At 42.7% G+C, this 18,347-nt stretch overlaps 1 protein-coding gene across 2 annotated transcripts; it reads right to left on the bottom strand.

The window, feature by feature from the left end:
* Nucleotides 1-587: 587 nt before the first annotated feature.
* On the bottom strand, nucleotides 588-15,269 carry LOC138843262 (HLA class II histocompatibility antigen, DRB1 beta chain). 2 transcript variants are annotated; one of them, XM_070074195.2, is made up of 5 exons: nucleotides 15,103-15,269; nucleotides 7,389-7,655; nucleotides 3,562-3,843; nucleotides 2,758-2,868; nucleotides 588-1,714 (listed from the first exon to the last, which is right to left on the bottom strand). In XM_070074195.2, the coding sequence occupies exons 1-5, from the start codon at nucleotides 15,200-15,202 to the stop codon at nucleotides 1,701-1,703; spliced, it is 774 nt and encodes a 257-aa protein (XP_069930296.2). In that variant the 5' UTR covers nucleotides 15,203-15,269; the 3' UTR covers nucleotides 588-1,700. The 2 variants fall into 2 exon arrangements, with proteins under 2 accessions (XP_069930296.2, XP_089190237.1); XM_089334111.1 differs by having other exon boundaries at nucleotides 7,420-7,655.
* Nucleotides 15,270-18,347: the final 3,078 nt, after the last annotated feature.

Raw genomic sequence — 18,347 nt, 5'->3', positions numbered from 1 at the left:
ACCCAAGTGCTTGGGTCCCTGCACTCACATGGGAGACCCTGAGGAAGCTCCTGGCTCCTAGCTTCATCCTGGCACAGCCCTGACCCTTGCGGCCATTTGGGGAGTGAACCAGAAGATGGAAGATATCTATATAGATATAGATGTAGATACGGATATAGATATTATATATATCTCTCTCACTTCATTTTAATGAATAAAATAAATATTAAAAAAATACAAAAGCTGAATCATGATTTGTCTGAGTCTCCACTGTAATTCCATTTTCCTTCCAATGTGTGGAGATATGGCTATACTGGGAATACTGAGGGAAGTGTAGTTGTTCTAACAAAAGCACACAAAGACATTTTCCTGTACCTGCCTGCCACAGTAGTTTTGGAAAAAACCTGAAACCCAGAACTCCTACAGATATCCTTCCATCACAAGAAAGCTGACCTGCTACGAATGAGGGAGGGAAAAGCAAGAAAGTTCCAGACTCATTGATGATACCCCTCGCCCACTGAATTGAGCAACCCTGGAAATGCTCTACATTGGAGTTCTCTTCTATGCCATGTGCCATACAAAGTTAAAGAAAAATAAAGCCAAATAGATTGAGTTTCTAAATAGATTGAGTTTCTTTTTATTAGCAGCAGAAAGCATCTTCATTGAAATAATCCTGCCATACACTTTAATTCTTTCTTAAAATTTGATTCCTATTATAGAGTAACCTGCTACCCACAAACAATATATAACAATTAAAATTATATATGCATAAAATGAACTTTGAGTTTGTTTGAATTCAAAATATGACATGTCTCTGATAATGGAGACCTTGTATTCAAATCATTATTATCTTGAAATGAACTTTGAATTAAATACCTATTTGTAGATTTGATTTGCATTTGAAACTGACCCCTTATATGAAATAACAAAACTCTTCATCTTATTAACTAATTTATTTGCCTTTCTCTGAAAACATTCCTACCCCCTTAAAATAGTATATTATTAAAGTCTATGGACTTTGGAACTATATACTGATTCAGAATTACAGTTACACAGTGTTTTAAAAAAAGGTACATGTAGATGGAATTTACTGTTCTAGCTTTGTTCCCCCTCATGTACTTTCTGTCAAATTTGTTTCAATTGCTATAGGATATTTTCAGTTTTTATTCATTGCCTTCTTAAACCTTTGATTCAATTTTATTTTTTTTTAATTTACAAATTTACAAGTAAAATTGTCCACATTTATAATATATGGCATGTTTTCACACATGCATGCATTGTGGAATAGCTAAATCAAGTCACGTAACACATGCAGTACCTCACATCCTTAGATATGAAAAATTATGATGGTATTGTGGTGTGGTCCACACTCTCTCTTTTCTAATTCTTGTCCATGAAGCTGTAGGAAGCAAATGATGTCTCACTTCATATTTATTGGAGAAAAGTGTTTTTAATAAAGTAATGTGGCTCAGGTAAGATCAGATGCAGGAGCAGCAGTAAGGGTTGAATGCAAAAGGGACCAGCAACACCACACCGAGAAGGTCATCATTATTTTGGCTTCCAGGTCAAGGGCAGAGGCTGTGGAAGCCATGGGCGAGGACACCTTCTGTAGAGTCACCAGTCCTGGGAAGCCACTCTGTGGAAGAGTAGCAGCCACCAAGAAAACCTTTTCATGATGAAGAGTCAGAGACAGATTCTTCCCTGAGTGTCCCTTCTTCCTTTCATCCCAGGCATCCTGCAGGTGTCAAAGTAGAAAGTTATTTCCAGACCCAACTCTGAAAACGGCCTCTTTCCCCCTCCTCAAGACCTCACAAGACAACCTGTAGTAAGGAGAAAAAGAAAAATCTGAAATCTTTCTGAGCAGGGCTATCTCAGAGCACAAGCTTTAAGTGAAGAAAAGAATCTCCAAGGGCTGTCACTGTGGCACAGTAGGCTAAGCCTCTGCCAGTGGCACTGGCAGCCCAGATGGACTCCATTTCGTGTCCCAACTGCTCCTCTTCTGATCCAGCTCCCTGCTAATGGCCTGGGAAAGCAGTAGAAGATGGCCCAAGTACTTGGGCCCCTGTACCCGCATGGGAGACCCAGCTTCAGCCGTTGTGGCCATCTGGGGGAGTGAACCAGTAGGTAGAAGACCTTTCTGTCTCTCCTTCTCTCTGTCTGTAACTCTACCTCTTAGATAATAAAATAAAATCTTTAAAAAAAAGAATCTTCAGTGCAAATTGTTACATCAAAAGCCTGATCCAAAGTTTTTCCTAGTGTTTCTGCCTCTTTGTCCTGCACCTCTGCTATCTGTTCAGGATAAACTGAAACTCTCTCCAGAGAGGATAAAAGAACCTCGCAAGTTGACGGAAGTCCATAGTGTCTTGGGAAAAAATGGAGAAGACTATGCTTAAGTGACATGGAGGCACATACATTCCCAGATGCAATGTCCACAGCTCCAGATCTGCCACCTGAGAACACCATCCAGGGCAGAGAGGAGAGCAGAAACAGGAAGCTGTGTGTGACCCAGGAAGCTTATGCCACACAACCCAGTACAACTTAATTCGCTTTAGTGACTTTTCCTTCATTGTCCCCAGATTCTTCACTGAAGAGCTCCAGGCTTGGTTACCTTTCTCTAATCTCCATGAACCTTAACTCTTTCAACTTTGACATGCGAAATCTGACCTCCACTGGGAAATGAAAGATTTTATATAGGTCCACTGATTTACAAATAACTTGTTTGAGCAAAACCACATCTCTTCCCCAGAAAAGTCTAGAATATTCTTCACTACCACTTACCTCTCTGAGTCCCAAAGTAGGTAAACAGACCCAGCCCCAGGAAGAGTAGACCCATCACAGAGGCCACAATTCCACTCAGCATCTTGCTCTGTGCAGATCCAGACTGTGCCCCTGAAGAAATAAGTCAAATTTGGTCATTTTTCACTCAAATGCAACCTCTATATGGAGACCTGGAGATTCAGATCTTTGAGATTTAAAGAAAATTGCCCAAAGTATAACTTCTCTAACTGAGACACAGAGATGCAGAGCTTTGGAAATGGAACAAGAAATATGAACTAGCAGCATTAGAACAATTAACCTTGTCTGGAAAAAAATGTAAGAATGAGAGTATTTACAAGTCTCAGCCATGGAACTCATTGAAGTACCACAACCCTGAAATGACAGCTGTTATATGAAGCATCTGGGATTCACTGCAGTTAAGGGGCTTGCTCAGAAAGGCAGAGCCAATGGAAAGGCAGAGCTGAAACTGGACTCCCCTCACATCAGGAAGACCCTGCACGGCTTCTCTTCTCAGAGCATAGAGGACAACTCAGAAAAGCATCAGAAACACAAGCCCAGCCTCAGATGCAAGAACTGAAGCCCAGGGCAAAGGAGGTGACCATGAGCTGACAGGTGTAGCTACCTCCCCAGAGGGTAGAGGTGTTCGTAGTAGCCACCACAGGGCTACCCCAGCAATCTGGGCTGAAGGAAAAGAGCATATGCAGCAGATGCAGACACAGTGCGGGGAGAGCAGCCTGACACTCGGCCACAGGCAGAGTCCCCTTCCTGGAGGGGGAGGGGCTTATGGGTCGGGAAGCTGCTCACTCCATTCCACGGTGATGGGGCTGGTCACGCTCGGGTGCTCCACCTGGCACGTGTACACCTCTCCACTCTGAGGAACTGTCTCAAGCATCACCAGGGTCTGGAAGGTCCAGTCTCCATTACGGATCAGGCCCGTGGACACCACCCCAGCCTCCTCTTCCTCTCCATTCCAGAACCACCGCACTTCAATGTGGCCTGGATAGAAACCACTCACAGCGCAGACCAGGAGGTTGTGGTGCTGCAGGGGCTGGGTCTTTGCAGGGTACACGGTCACCTTCGGCACAACTAGGAGGCAGAGGGAAAAAGGATAAGTGATTCAGGCACAGAAATTCTCCCTCGTGGCTGCTTTCTGCCTCTCTCCAAACCCAATCCAGTCAAAGCTGGCCGTGTGGTCCAACAGTGCTGAGCCTTGAATGCAGTCCTTACAGCAGGACCCCTTAGATCTGAGAACACTGAAGACAATTGCGTTCACTGGGCTTCCCAGCTTGGAGAAATTTTCATTACGGAATTCAAGTGCTTACAGGTGTCTACAAAGCATATGGAATATTAGTTGAAAGTGCAATTTTTGGAGTCAGTCTGTTTGTATTCAAATTCAGTCTCTGATTCCTACTGTTATAATCCTCGGTGACTTTTGTCTTGACTTTTCCTACCAGTTTTCTTACCTATAAAGAGCCATAATGGCACCTACTTATCCTCATGGTTATGTGAGGATTAATGCATATAAAATACGTAAATCCATGGCTGAAATTTACCCTTCAATATTTGTCAATTTTTGCTCGTTTTGCTTGTTTGCTCTGAGAGAAAATATGGTTCAAATAGTATAGCAAACTGGGGGACACCAGGAGGGTAGACAGGAAGATAAGACCATGGAATCCCAGGAATGCTGTCCTGATGCCTCACACCTTAGAGTGCCAGAACAGGGGTAGCCTGAGAGGCAGGTACAGAGGAGATTCTCTAAGGCTATGAGCAGAGTCCCAACAAGAGCGGTTCTGAGGAGAGGAAAAGGAGCAAGCATAGTCATTCACTAAAACGTTCTTGTATCTACACTCAGTTGCTCAACCCCTCTCCTTTGCAACACAACATAGCTATTACAAAAACTGTTACTAGTTCACAACTGTCTTTCTAAAGTGACATTTGGGGTCAAGAGAGGACCCAGGATTCATTAATATGTGTTCTTAATGTCAGGACAGTCCCTGTGTTAACTGGCTAGCCTAAGCCAAAATTAATATTTCAGGTTCTAGCCTTAAGCTTAGAGAAGCATTCTGAGCCTGGGCACAAACGAGACAGCCAACGTGGTAAAAGCTTAGGATTTATTTGGGGAACTGAGAGAAATACACAGGAATAGGAGAGTTTTATTAAGGGAGAGGGGGTCAGAAAGAACATATGGGAAGTTCCAAACCAAAATTTCAGAAGGCAGGCCAGGGGTCACATGCAGGAGTCTATAGGCCAGAGGCTGTGGAGGAGCCACACTGGGGAGAAGGGCCAGGGTCAGGCCAAAAACAGAGGGCACGCAAGAGGCGTGCTCCACGCCTCTTATTCTCTTCCAAAAGGGGAGTGGTTACATAGTCTGACTGACAGATGGGTGGATACAGGTGAGATCATGCAGGGGGCCAGGGTAGGGTGTGATCTCCAGCTCATGAATCTAATCAATCTAACCCAATCTTCCTGATCAGGTCCCATATCACCTGATATTGTCATTCTTAACAAATGCATCTTTTTTATTTTTTTAAGAAGAAACTGGGAGGAAATAGTTTCACAATACCAGAAAAAGATTTAAGATTCATGATAAATCATTGCTAACAATTTTTCAGTATATTTCATTAAAATGTTTAAATTCTTAACACAGAAAGCAATAAACAGAATCAAAATATAAACTAGAGGAAATACTGCATGAACTAACAACAAACAATCTCACTGCCTAGAGAACCAGTAAAACACTGAAAGTAGGAGATCATTGGTCATTGTTAGAGCAGTCTTGAAAATTCACTAATAATTGTGAAAAAAATTCACACAGCTTAGAAACCAAAAAAATAGACATTTATAATTAAAAAAACATAACATTCTAAATTATGATTAGCTCTGAGCATCTGCCGGTTTAGTGCATAGGGATTCAACCAACTAGCGTTGAAAAAATTCAGAAAGATATTGTGGGGGCCGGCACTGTAGGGTAGTGGATAAAGCCGCCGCCTGCAGTGCTGACATCTCATACGGGTGCCGGTTTGAGTCCCGGCTGCTCCACTTCTGATCCAGCTCTCTGCTATGGCCTGGGAAAGCAGTAGAAGATGGCCCAAGTCCTTGGGCCCCTGTACCCACTTGGTCCGGAAGAAGCTCCTGGCTCCTGGCTTCAGATCTGTGCAGCTCTGGCCATTGCGGCCAATTGGGGAGTGAACCAGCGGATAAAGACCCCTCTCTCGCTCTGCCTCTCCTTCTCTCTGTGCAACTCTGACTTTCAAATAAATAAATCTTTTTTAAAAAAAAAAGACATTGTGGAGCCGGCGCCGCGGCTCAGTAGGCTAATCCTCCGCCTAGCGGCGCCGGCACACCGGGTTCTAGTCCCGGTCAGGGCGCCGGATTCTGTCCCGGTTGCCCCTCTTCCAGGCCAGCTCTCTGCTGTGGCCCGGGAGTGCATTGGAGGATGGCCCAAGTACTTGGGCCCTGCACCCCATGGGAGACCAGGAGAAGCACCTGGCTCCTGCCTTCGGATCAGCGCGGTGCGCCGGCCGCAGCGTGCTAGCCGCGGCGGCCATTGGAGGATGAACCAACGGCAAAGGAAGACCTTTCTCTCTGTCTCTCTCTCTCACTGTCCACTCTGTCTGTCAAAAAATAAATAAATAAATAAAAATTTAAAAAAAAAGACATTGTGAACTCTTTTTTTGTGGCATGATTCCCTAAACAATACAGAATAATAACCATTTACCCTGTATTAGCAATAATGTATTATACATAATTTACACAATTCAGAGATGACGTAGAGTGTAGGGAAGGATCGTGTATGTCATATGCAAATCTCGTGACATTTTATATAAGGAACTTGGGCATCCCGGGATTCTTTTCGTCCTCCAAGGTCCTGGAAATACCCTCCTCAGAGACTGGGAAGCAGGTGTATGCGACAATACTGAGAAGATCTAACAAAGCACAATGTGAAGTCAATTGTGTCACAACTGTACAAAGGAATAAGATGTGACTACTTAACTATCACTACCCTGATAAAAACAGCAATATCACTGTGTAAGATTATCATTCAAAACCAATGTCATAATCACTTCAACTGTGTAAAAGTACTTACAAGGAGAAAGCAAACAAACAAAACACAGCAGGAAATTTATACCTACAATAGTTCTGAAATGGTCACAGGGTCAGGTGCCTCAGAGGTTCACACACGCACACACACACAGACACACGCGCGCAAACACCCACGCGCAGGTTAGTCTGACACCGTGAGCGACATCCCTCTACAGACAGCACGGCTTGGCTTGCACGTTCATTTCAGGGTTGTTTGGACTAACGGAGGCCAGCCTGAGGCCAGCATCCTCCCTGTCCAAAACCATTTGCCCCCTCCCCTGCCCCTCCTAAAGTCCAGCCCAACCACAGACTTTGTGAATGTCCCTTCCCCCACATCTCTGGGGACCCAGCCCAGTAGCGATCTGCTCCACCTCCGGTCCCCTGCACCTGGTCTCCGGTTTCCTCTCTCCCCGTCTCCTCTCTCTACCACTGCACCCTGCACCCTAGCCTCCACCTCCCACACACACAGGCGTCGCGAGTGCGCCCTGCACAGCACACCTCGCCCGCCACCAGCGCGCCCACTCCCCGCGGTACCCAGCTGCTCTCACCCCGCCGCGGCACCGCGAAGGGCTCCACAACCTCGTAGTTGATCCTGCATCGGTCCACCGCAGCCCGCGTCCGCTCCAGGAAATCCTTCTGCCGGTTCCAGTAGGCGGCTGACTGGCGTCCCAGCTCGTTGACGGGGCGGAACTCCCCTACGTAGCTGTCGAAGCGTGCGTACTCCTCGTGGTTAAATATGACTCTGACTATAAACCGCACCTGCTGCGTCCCGTTGTAGAAATAGCACTCGCCTTTCACCTGCTCCAGGAAGCGAGCTGTGGGGACACAGAGAATCTGGTTACCCAGGCAGCCCCCCGGGATACTCTAGTACCCCAAGCACTGCACCCTTCATTTCCCAAATGCCAGAGGTGGAAGGCGACCCCCAAAAACTATTCGGGACTCACACATATATGTGTGTACATATAGGAACATGTGCATACATGCATGCATACATTCATAGCACACGTATAGTTGCAAACATACTCCATATACATGGAGTTTTAAATTTTGATTTGCATATTTAATTGAACTAGGAAAATGTCAAAAGAGATAAAAAAAAAATTAACCCCGTGGTTTAAGGTGAAAGAACAAATGGAAACATCTAACACTATCAATAGAATTTCTACAGAAGTTTGAGGCATCTCACTGAAGAATATTTGTGGCAGTCATCACTACTTATGCTATGAAGGCAAGTTGTTGGAAGAAAACTTAGGTCATTAAGACCAAGAATCCATGAAACATTAGGCAACATTGATAAGATAAAAATACAGTCAGTCCAATGTATTCAAAAAGAAACTGGTGGATTTTTGCGACTGCCTACTTTTGGCTCGTTCCTTAGCTTGTTTTGTAATAGATCAGGTAAAATAAAACGTGCAAGACTGATGTGTAGGTGAGATTTTGTACAACATGAGAGTCTAGACATTTGAGAATCAGCACACTATAAACGGGTATTTTCAACCTCAGCACTGTCCACTTTGCAGTGGTACTGAATAGTTTCCTAAGAAAAATGTACTAGAATTTATTCTATATTTATCCTACTACCACATTTACCATTTTTATTGTGAAAATAAACTGGAATATGATTTATTATCTTTGAACTATTAGCATGAATATTCATAGGTTGGAGGGTAAATACGTTTAATCACAGGTCCTTTAACCAACTGAAGGTGGCATGCAGTTATAGGGAAATGGACTATTATCTTTATAAAGGCCAAAATCCTAATTTCTAAAGCACATCTGACCTCAAGGGTGTCAGAAATGGGATTACAAATCTGGTATGTTGTAAGACATGACTGATGGCAGTGTAGAGAATGCTTTCAGAATAGAAGAAGGAATAGGTAGAAGAAATAGATGAATTTAGAGGCACATGGAAGACTTCAAGTACAGGATGATGACAGGTAGGGCTGGGGCAGAGCCTGGTACACAGAAAGTAGCAGTCGGGTTTGAAAGATCTCCTGGAGACAACATCAGTGGAATCTATGAATGGATGGGATGACTGACGTTTGCAATACACTAAGCGTACAGTGTGGCAGGTACTATTCCTAATGCTTTACACATCATCTCTTAATCCTCAGATCAATTCTATGAAGCAGATGCATCCTCTTCATTTTACAATTGACGTTGCTGAAGCATGGAGGGGTAAAAGGACTGGAGTACAGTCCCATATTTAATGATAGGTCACAGGATGGGAAATAAGAACCTCTGAATGTCGTATCCTGGCATTAACCCCTACCTACACTGCACATAGACCTTGCTGAATATAATTACACAAATGCTTTCTTATGTCATAGCTGTCCTGCAAGTCTCCTTCTTCATTAAAAATTAAGACTAACCTGAAAGTTCATAAATCCAGTTTGTTTTTCACAGTCATCAATTCAATTTCAGGGAAGCTTTCACCAGTATTTACCACCCCACCTTTGAAGCTTTCTCCACATTTTTAATATGCTTTGACCTGCTTATCAAGCGTTATCACCCTCCACCATCTCAGGTTCTCCCAAACCATAATGTAGCCAATACATAAGTTTTGTGTCAGAACTCCAGTAATTTCATTGCACATTTTAACTCAGAATTTAACCTTCCCACTTTCTTTTCTCTGTAGTGTAGGGATACATTTTTTTTCTGAAAATGGTGCGTGTGAAAACTAAAATATCTAACACCTCATATATTAGTACATTACTAAAATATGAATCTTTGACTCTTGTAGCTGATTTTATTGGTCAAGCAGTCACTAAGCCATAAGAATTTATTCTATGGATGTCTCAGTCAATGGTCTACTACTTATCTACAGCATCAAGCTGCAGCCACAGCCGTTTCATTCCTCTTCAGTAACCCCAACTAATTTGTTTTCTGTCAGTCTCCAGCTGTCAATACTCGCCAAGTTACCAGGCGCGGACAGGTGTGGGACTCTCATTTCCATAGTCGAGTCCTCTCAGAAGGGGGGACACTAAGAAGAGGATAGCATCCTCATATATGTAGTTCACAATATTGAACAGGTGTCCAGACCTCAACCCCACTTTGTGCTTGAGAAATGATGGCAGAGAGGAATGAATTCTGGATCAAACAAGGTCCACCTTATTATTCTCAAGTTTTCTAAATATCTTCTTATTGGATAAGTTAAAAATGAAAATATGCGAGTTTACTGTTCATGGTAACATTTATATCACCACTGCTGATCAGCGCTGTTAGTCCATGCTCACATTCTGTCTGCGTAAAAGCTATCACCGCCGGCGCCGCGGTTCACTAGGCTAATCCTCCGCCTTGCAGCGCCGGCACACCAGGTTCTAGTACCAGTCGGGGCGCCGGATTCTGTCCCGGTTGCCCCTCTTCCAGGCCAGCTCTCTGCTGTGGCCAGGGAGTGCAGTGGAGGATGGCCCAAGTGCTTGGGCCCTGCACCCCTGCACCCGCAGCGCGCCGGCCACGGCGGCCATTGGAGGATGAACCAACGGCAAAGGAAGACCTTTCTCTCTGTCTCTCTCTCTCTCACTGTCCACTCTGCCTGTCAAAAAATAAAATAAAATTAAAATTAAAAAAAAGCCATCACCAGCCATGTGACCAAGTTAGGGTCAACTTGGTCACCAGATTTAGCAAATACAAATAAATACCCATTGCCCAGTTGAATTTCTATCTCAGGTAAATCATTGTGGTTTAGCTGAAAATCATGTCCAACTGAACATATTATGTTTGTTTTTTTTTTGGCAACTGTAACCACAGAAGGAGTAGATCTAATAATTGGTGTTGAACACATATCCATGATAGCACATGCAGTGTGAGCCCCTGAAGAACTTTCAATAACAAATGCTAAGTAGACTAAAATCCTTCTCTGTGCTGCAGCTAGCAGCCCTTGTATGTCTCCTCTAGCTTAAGATATACACTGGTACACTGGAAACTATATCATTCATGAAGACTCAGTTTAACTCCTATTCACTATTTGCCTGTGGTGGTTAAAAGTTCAGGCTTCAGAAGCAGAAAATCTGATTCTGAACATGGAATTTTTCAACTTTGGTCAGTTTCCAAAATCCTTGGATCTTTTTTTCTCTATCTCTAAAATTGATTTAATAATAGCATATTCTTCATAGGATTTTCTTAAGTGTTCATTGTTATTAATTTGAAGGGCACAGTGACACATGACACACACACACAGAGAGAGAGAGAGAGAGAGAGATCTTCCAGCCACTAGTTCACTACCCAAATGCCTACAATAGCCAGGATAGGTCAGGCCAAAGCCAGGAAATAGAAAACCTAGCCTATTCTCCCATGTGAGTGGCAGGGATCCAAATATCTGAGCCATTATCTGCCATCTTTCAAGGTATGAATTAACAGGAAGCTAGAATGAATGCAGAGTAGCAAGGACTCCAATCAGGCACTACAATCTGGGATGCAGGCATTTCAAGGGCAGCTTAAACTACTACCCCACAAAGTCCACCCCTTGTCATAAGACAATTAATTATTAAATTAAATAGTGATTCTTCCAGTGTTGATCACACAATACCCAATAAACCTATCACTATTTTAAACACAAGATATTTCTATTCTTTAACTTAAACAACAAAAGATACCCTCATCGTGATTTGGCAATTGTCTTCTATTAATTTTATCACTAATTAACATTCTGGGCACTCAAGGACAGAAACATTGGTTTATGTGTAATAGTGGAATATGCATGAACCTACCACAGAGGAGCATGGAACATGTGGATGGAGAGTGAGACTGTATTCAACGTGATTTGTACTATAATCTAGGCTTGAGAACTAGCCATGTCACACTGGGTATGTGAACTTAAAATATTTGAGTTTTAGATTTCATATGTGTATATGCTTTTAATGCTGCATATGTAAGACAATAACTGCAATTTCATATTGAAGCTTATAGGCCTGGTACATAGTAGTTGTAAAGTTCACAATGCTCCATGCTGACAGAAGCAAAATTTATTTTGTTCCTTACTTCAACCTCATCACCTTGGGTAACAACTGGTGTGTCATATGGCCACTAAGAAATAGTGGCCAAGTGGATTCATGGGTTTTTTGCACAACCAGTAACCACTACACACTAGGCCCTTCTGTGCTTCTTTGCTAAAGACTAAGTATTTCTCTCTGGTTCTCAAGTCCTCTTCTTCTCTTAGGGCTCCTTTCTCTTTTCCTTTGGTTCAGCTGGCTCCCTGCTCTCGGAGCTTGGTCCATTCTTAAGTCACTGAAGTCATTTGTCTTCTTCTCCTCCCTCTCTCTTAAAACAGTCAAATTTAGTTTCCATCCAGGATGTTTAACTGAATCTGTAAAGCTTTCAATTCCACCAAACCTCAATGCCCACTTCCCCACCCCCTTATCATTTCATCCACCTGTTGGTGAGAGTCACCACAGCAAGCCACTGGTGCTCCTTGAAAAACATTACTTTCTTGATTTTCCTTCCGCATCACTGGTAAACCTTTGTGGTCCTTTTTTGTCCTTTGGCCTCCTCTTGCATTATCTGTCCCATATGCACCCTCTTTATTTCCTGAAATTTATCCAAGATGTGTCCTGGTGTTGGCTTCACCCTGAAGTCCAGTCTCTTATTTGATTGGATTCTTGATAGTTCTATGTAATTGTCTAAATATCATCTCACACTAAAACCTTTATTTCTATCTACCCACATCCTCCCTCCTTCTTCCATATCTCAATTAATAGCACCACCATCCACCTGTTAAATAAGAGACAGCTCTTAGAAATAAGCTTGGTTCAAACTATAAGCAAGTCAGACAGAAATACATATGAATTCGGTTGCCTGAGTCATTATCAGTGTCTCTGCGACTACGGCACTGTACGACAAACTTGTCTTCCACAGAGCATTCTACTATGTTCATATATATTCACCCAGTTTCTTCATGTGAACCTCAATCGTTCTCAAATTATTTTTAAAAAATTATTATAAAGGGGCCAGCGCCGCAGCTCACTAGGCTAATCCTCCGCCTTGCGGCACCAGCACACCGGGTTCTAGTCCCGGTCGGGGCACCGGATTCTGTCCCGGTTGCCCCTCTTCCAGGCCAGCTCTCTGCTGTGGCCAGGGAGTGCAGTGGAGGATGGCCCAGGTGCTTGGGCCCTGCACCCCATGGGAGACCAGGAGAAGCACCTGGCTCCTGCCATCGGATCAGAGCGGTGCGCCGGCCACAGCACGCTGGCCACGGCGGCCATTGGAGGGTGAACCAATGGCAAAGGAAGACCTTTCTCCCTGTCTCTCTCTCTCTCACTGTCCACTCTGCCTGTCAAAAAATAATAAAAAATTAAAATTTAAATTTAAAAAAATTATTATAAAGGGACTGTCCTCCAGTAGCTTCCCATATCTGTTTAAATAACCTCAGGTTTCTTGTTCTGGACATAAGGACCAAATGATGGGTTCCTGACTTCCTTTCCAACCTACTTCAACCTCTGCCACTCCACCCACTGGGCCACCTTTCTCACTTTACTTCAGCCTCGCCAGCCTTCTTTCTGACTCTTAAATACAGCATACATCTTTATACATTTCCACCTTTCCTTCTCCCCTCTCCCTGCAACACTTGTTCCTGAGAGCATCCGTGGATGACTTTTCTTTATTCTTATTTCAGAGAGATTCCCTAGTCACCTGAACTGAAGGTAGACAAATCCAGTCCTCCTGTCCCACCACCCTGATGTCATTTGTCACAGGACTTCTTGCTCTCCCAATCTACTTTCTTTGTCATATGCTTATTGGTCTATTTTCTGACTCCTCTTACTAAGTTATGCTCCATCAGAGTAGGAGCCTTTTCTATCTTCTTCAGGTAGAATCCATTGAGCCTAGAATGGAGCTTCATATATAATATACGCTCAAAAGGTATCTGTGTTCTAAATGAACAAATCAGTAGTCTGTGAACGAATCACTGTGGGGATTCTGGAAACAAGCAAAGGCCAATGTTCCATCGGTCTTTTATTCTGGCAACACGTTGTATCCTTTCCACTTCCTGTGAGGAAATAAGGCAAAGCCTTCCTTTTCTTCCTTCTAGTCAGAAATTCTCCTGGGAACCAATGGGTGATTTTATGAAAGTTGGAAACTTTCTTTAAGTTTCCTGTCTTCTAATGAATCTTCTACTGTATAAAGGATCTGTGCAAATTTGGGGGATTTTCATTAATGTCATGACCTAGCTGGGGAAAGATTAGGGAAGAATTCAAGGCAGAGGGAACTAGACATGGATAATTAAGGGAGGCAGGAGGCATAATGAATTAACCCTCGAAATTGGGCACAAGATCCCAGTATGCCACTGAGTTTCCTTGATTTACTTACTGGCTTTCAGCACTGTGAGATGTTAACAATCTTCATACTCTGTCTAAACCCCTGCTTAGGGTATAGTTTGAACCATGTGAAATTGCTGGTACTTGACTAAGTTTGATTTAGAAAAACAGAATTTTAAATACCTTATCCAATACTAGTTGAATCCCTTCTTGTGGGTTCTAGTCAGAGAAAGTAGAAGATGTGGAGATATTATGGACAGTAGGAGATATTATAGAAGGGTCCAAAAAAGTTTGCAATGAAAGCAAACCTGTGCCAGGATTTTGGAGGATGACTTCAGTTCCTTAAGGCACCAAAGGATGACTCACAGGTGTTCCTTAAGTATAGGGCCTTCTAGATAGTAAGGATCCCTGTCTCAACTCCAGGGCTGGAGAATAGAGAGAAGGAGCAATAACCCCACATTCTGTCAGAGAACCTCCAGTACAGGGATCCAGGCTTCAGAAATAAGGAGTTCATCGAGAAAAGAAAGACGATCATAGAGTCTGGTTCTGCTACCTCCTCACACTTAAGGACAGATAGCAACTTCACACATCCTGATAACAAAATGCAGGAGCGTCCAGGATTCCTTCAATTTCCTTTTGATTCTCCATAAAATTTCTAGAGATGCCCTCTTCCTATAACAACATAATAAAGAAAAGTGCAAAAAGGATTTTAACATCCCTATTTCTAAATTCTCTCAAGACACCGAGGGAATGTGATGTGAGGTTGGAGAAGTTTTCTCAGAAGAGAACTGAGCAGAAATGGCCTGGCTGAAGGCCCCTCACGCAGCTTTCACAGAGGATGCAGGTACCAGCGTCCTTTTGTTGTGGAAATAATATAGAATCCAAATAAAGAAGATACAGGATCACTGGTGAAAATATTCTTACACTCAAGAGGCAGTTTGTGGACACTGCAACAAAGTTAACTCCACTTCTCTCATCCCATAGTGGCTCAGAACCCAAGGTTTGCACTTACGCTGGTGACCCCTGGCCAAAGCTAGGGGAAGATTCAGCACCATCAGTGTCGCTGGGAGAGCTGCCATGCAGGAGGCTCCAGGTAACCACAGCCACAGCATGCTGGAGAGCAGGAGAAGAGCAGGCAGGCACGTCTCACTTGATGAGAACGCTGACCCTGCTCCACTCACATCCCAAGCAACAGCAGCAAGGTGTTCGCCTCTTTGTTGTGGTATTGGGCAACCTCAGTGCTGAAGAATCAATCAGCATCAGGGAAGGAAAGCATCATCAGTTGCTCGTCAGAGATCCAGTATGACGGTCTTCATGTGAAACGTACAGTTTTCTTCATCACATTAACGATATTAATTCAGCATCTCAAGGATTGGATCCAAGTGGAACTGAAACTCTTTCACTGAGGCCCTAAAGTGAGCCAAAACTCAGATGGCCAGTGATGTGTTCACAAATTTGAGCCTTGTAGGAGCATTCATGTGTGGGCTAAGGAAAAAGCTGTTTAGACAGGTGCAAGTATGAAGTTGTTTAGGAGTAAAGAGGCGGGGGGGGGGTGTATTTCAAGCCAGGAAATCTTGAATCTGGTCCTAATTGTGGCATAACTCAGTGTTACAGATTTGGGGTAGTTACTTATGCTCTCACAGGTTAAGCAGAGGTACTGTGATCTCTCAGGTATTTGAATCCTGGAAAATGCTGTGATTTTGAGGACACTAAAGAAGCAGCAAGCCCTGGTGACTGGGGCTGCTGACTAGAGGAATGGGCCTCTCTATGGTCAATGAAGTGCCTGATAAGCCAAAAGATACTGAGTAGAGAGGCTGCTCGTGTTTGCCTCTGACGCTGTCACTAAGTCCAGTGGCCCCTCTAGGACACACGCAGGCCAGGGGCTGGGTGTGGACTGGAGATCCTGGAGGTGCCTGTGCACAGCACTCACCCCAACGACGCAGCGAGGCCACTGGCAGTGAAAGCACACAGGGTCCGGAGAGAGCAGTGAAGATCGCAAGGTCAGCTTCGGACACGGCTCTACTTTATGATGATTAATATTTTATGTGAATAAGGGTTCACCCCCTCAATCATACTGCCCATTATGATTTCCTCATTTTATTGAGAATACACCTCATTACTATTTTATTTTTCTTACATTATCCTAAGAAAAGATACAAAAAGGGCTTGCTGATGAATGCATGATATAACATTCAGAACACTATAGTGAAACTCTGAATTCTATCACTTGATGTAATCATATATTTTAAAACATATTTTTACCTTGACACAATTAATGCACATTATATTAATATAGTTGCAATGTCTCAGATTCAGAATATATTTTAAAGGGCAATTATATGTACATAACTGCATTACAGTTCTCCTTCTAATGAGGAGTCGATGTTAGGTGCCTTAATATTTCTAATGACATCATAGTCACCATGCTGTGATAAAAATAACTAAAATTTATTGGGCAAATTTTGAGTGTTTTACTTTATACTCTAATTTTCAATACTTTAGACAAAAATTTTTAGGCATAGCATTCAATTTTTAGACATAATACCTTTATCTAAACACAAGAGTATGGAAGATAAATACTTTTACCTTCCCTGCAGATAGACTGAAAAAATATGGAGACGAAACAACTTTTGCAAGGCTGATGCACACCAGACTCAGCCTAGTTATATATAACTCCAAACTTCACACACACTTCCTCACACTCAGATCCTGAAGACAACAATGACCATTATGTTAAATTATTTTTAGCAGTTTAATTAGTGCATCAGTAAGACTACATTTAATGAATAACAGCATTTCATACAATATGGAAAGAGATTGTGTAGCAATGTTAGTTCCTTCAGGAAAGTCCCTTCATCTCCATTTCAACCCTTCTCTGGAAATGAGGAAATTTTTTTTATCTTATGTAATGCAACCCAGAGCTCCTACACAAGTTATCTTTCCTACTAAAGATAATAATGGGGGTTGGTGTTGTGAGTAGTAGGTTAAGCCTCTGCCTGCTGCTCTGGCATCTTATATGGGTGCTGGTTCGTGTTCCGGCTGCTCCTCTTCCAATCCAGCTCTCTGCTTGTGGCCTGGGAAAGCAGTAGAAGGCGGCCCAAGTGCTTGGGCCCCATGAACCTGCTTGGGAGACCCAGAAGAAGCTCCTGGCTCCTAGCTTTGGATTGGCCCAGCTCCAGCCATTGCAGTGATTTGGGGAGTGAACCAGTAGATGGAAGACCTTTCTCTCTGGCTCTCCCTCTCTCTGTCTGCAACTCTACTTCTCAAATAAATAAATAAATCTTTAAAAAAGATAATAATGCTTTCAAAATTCCTCAAGTCAGGTAGTCTCTCAAACAGTATCTCAGGTTTCTCAGCATAAAGTAGTTTCATCATATCAAAATAGAATAGAAAAACTATATCACTTCTTTTAGAAAAATATATTTTTATTAATGTGGAACATTGAAATTTCTTAGGTTGAGTAGAATTCACTGTTGTCTCTGGATTTGAGAAGAAAGTGTGTCCCCAGAGCCCAAAGATAATTCAGCACAATTGGTAGCTGTGCAATCACAATGAGGAGAATTCAGTCAGTTAACCACAGAGAAAAATAACCTACTCAAAAGCTGTGACGTGATAATCTCGGAAAGCCAATCTAAGATTCTTCTTAGTAAAATAGGATAAAAGAGGTGACAAATAAAAAAAATCCTGCATCAAGAACAAACTGAAATGTAGTTGAAGAGGACACAATCAACACTTGGTCCTATAAATCTGAAACAGGTTACAAACCAAATTTCTTTTTAAAAAAAATGACCAGAGCATACGTTAGAGTAAGGATAATTCTCTTCAATAAATGGTCCTTACAAAACTGGATGTATATGTATAGAATAAGAAAACTGGATCCATACCTCTCATCACTTATGAAAATCAACTCAAGATGCATCGAAGACCTAAATTTAAGACCTGAGAATATGAATTTACTGAAAGAAAATGTAGGGGAAACACTCCAACTCATTGGTATAGATGATTTCTTGGATAAGACCCCCAAAGCACAAGCAACAAAAGTAAAACTAAACTAATAGGATTATATGAAACTCAAAAACTTCGGCACAGCAGAGAAAATGATTGATAGAATAAACAGACATCCAATAGAATGGGGAAAATATTTGTGAGCTACCTATTTAACAAAGGATTACTATCCAGAATATATCAGCAACTTAAAAAAAAAAAAACTCAACAACAGCAAAACAATCCAGTAAAGAAATGGGTAAAGGGTCACAA

Source organism: Oryctolagus cuniculus, chromosome 5 (genome assembly GCF_051225735.1).
Source record: "Oryctolagus cuniculus isolate XC-2025 breed Fujian yellow rabbit chromosome 5, ASM5122573v1, whole genome shotgun sequence".
NCBI classification, from domain to species: domain Eukaryota; kingdom Metazoa; phylum Chordata; class Mammalia; order Lagomorpha; family Leporidae; genus Oryctolagus; species Oryctolagus cuniculus.
The sequence above is the reverse complement of the archived record's forward strand: the minus strand, read 5'-3'. Positions and strand labels throughout refer to the sequence as shown.

Bases quoted from the DNA above. Each gene is read 5' to 3' on its own strand.
- LOC138843262 (XM_070074195.2), bottom strand. From the start codon at position 15,202: ATGCTGTGGCTGTGGTTACCTGGAGCCTCCTGCATGGCAGCTCTCCCA. The intron at 7,656-15,102 runs GTAAGTGCAAAC...GTGTCCCCACAG, and splicing joins TTTGGCCAGGGGTCACCAGC to CTCGCTTCCTGGAGCAGGTG. The intron at 3,844-7,388 runs GTGAGAGCAGCT...TCTGCCTCCTAG, and splicing joins CTTCGCGGTGCCGCGGCGGG to TTGTGCCGAAGGTGACCGTG.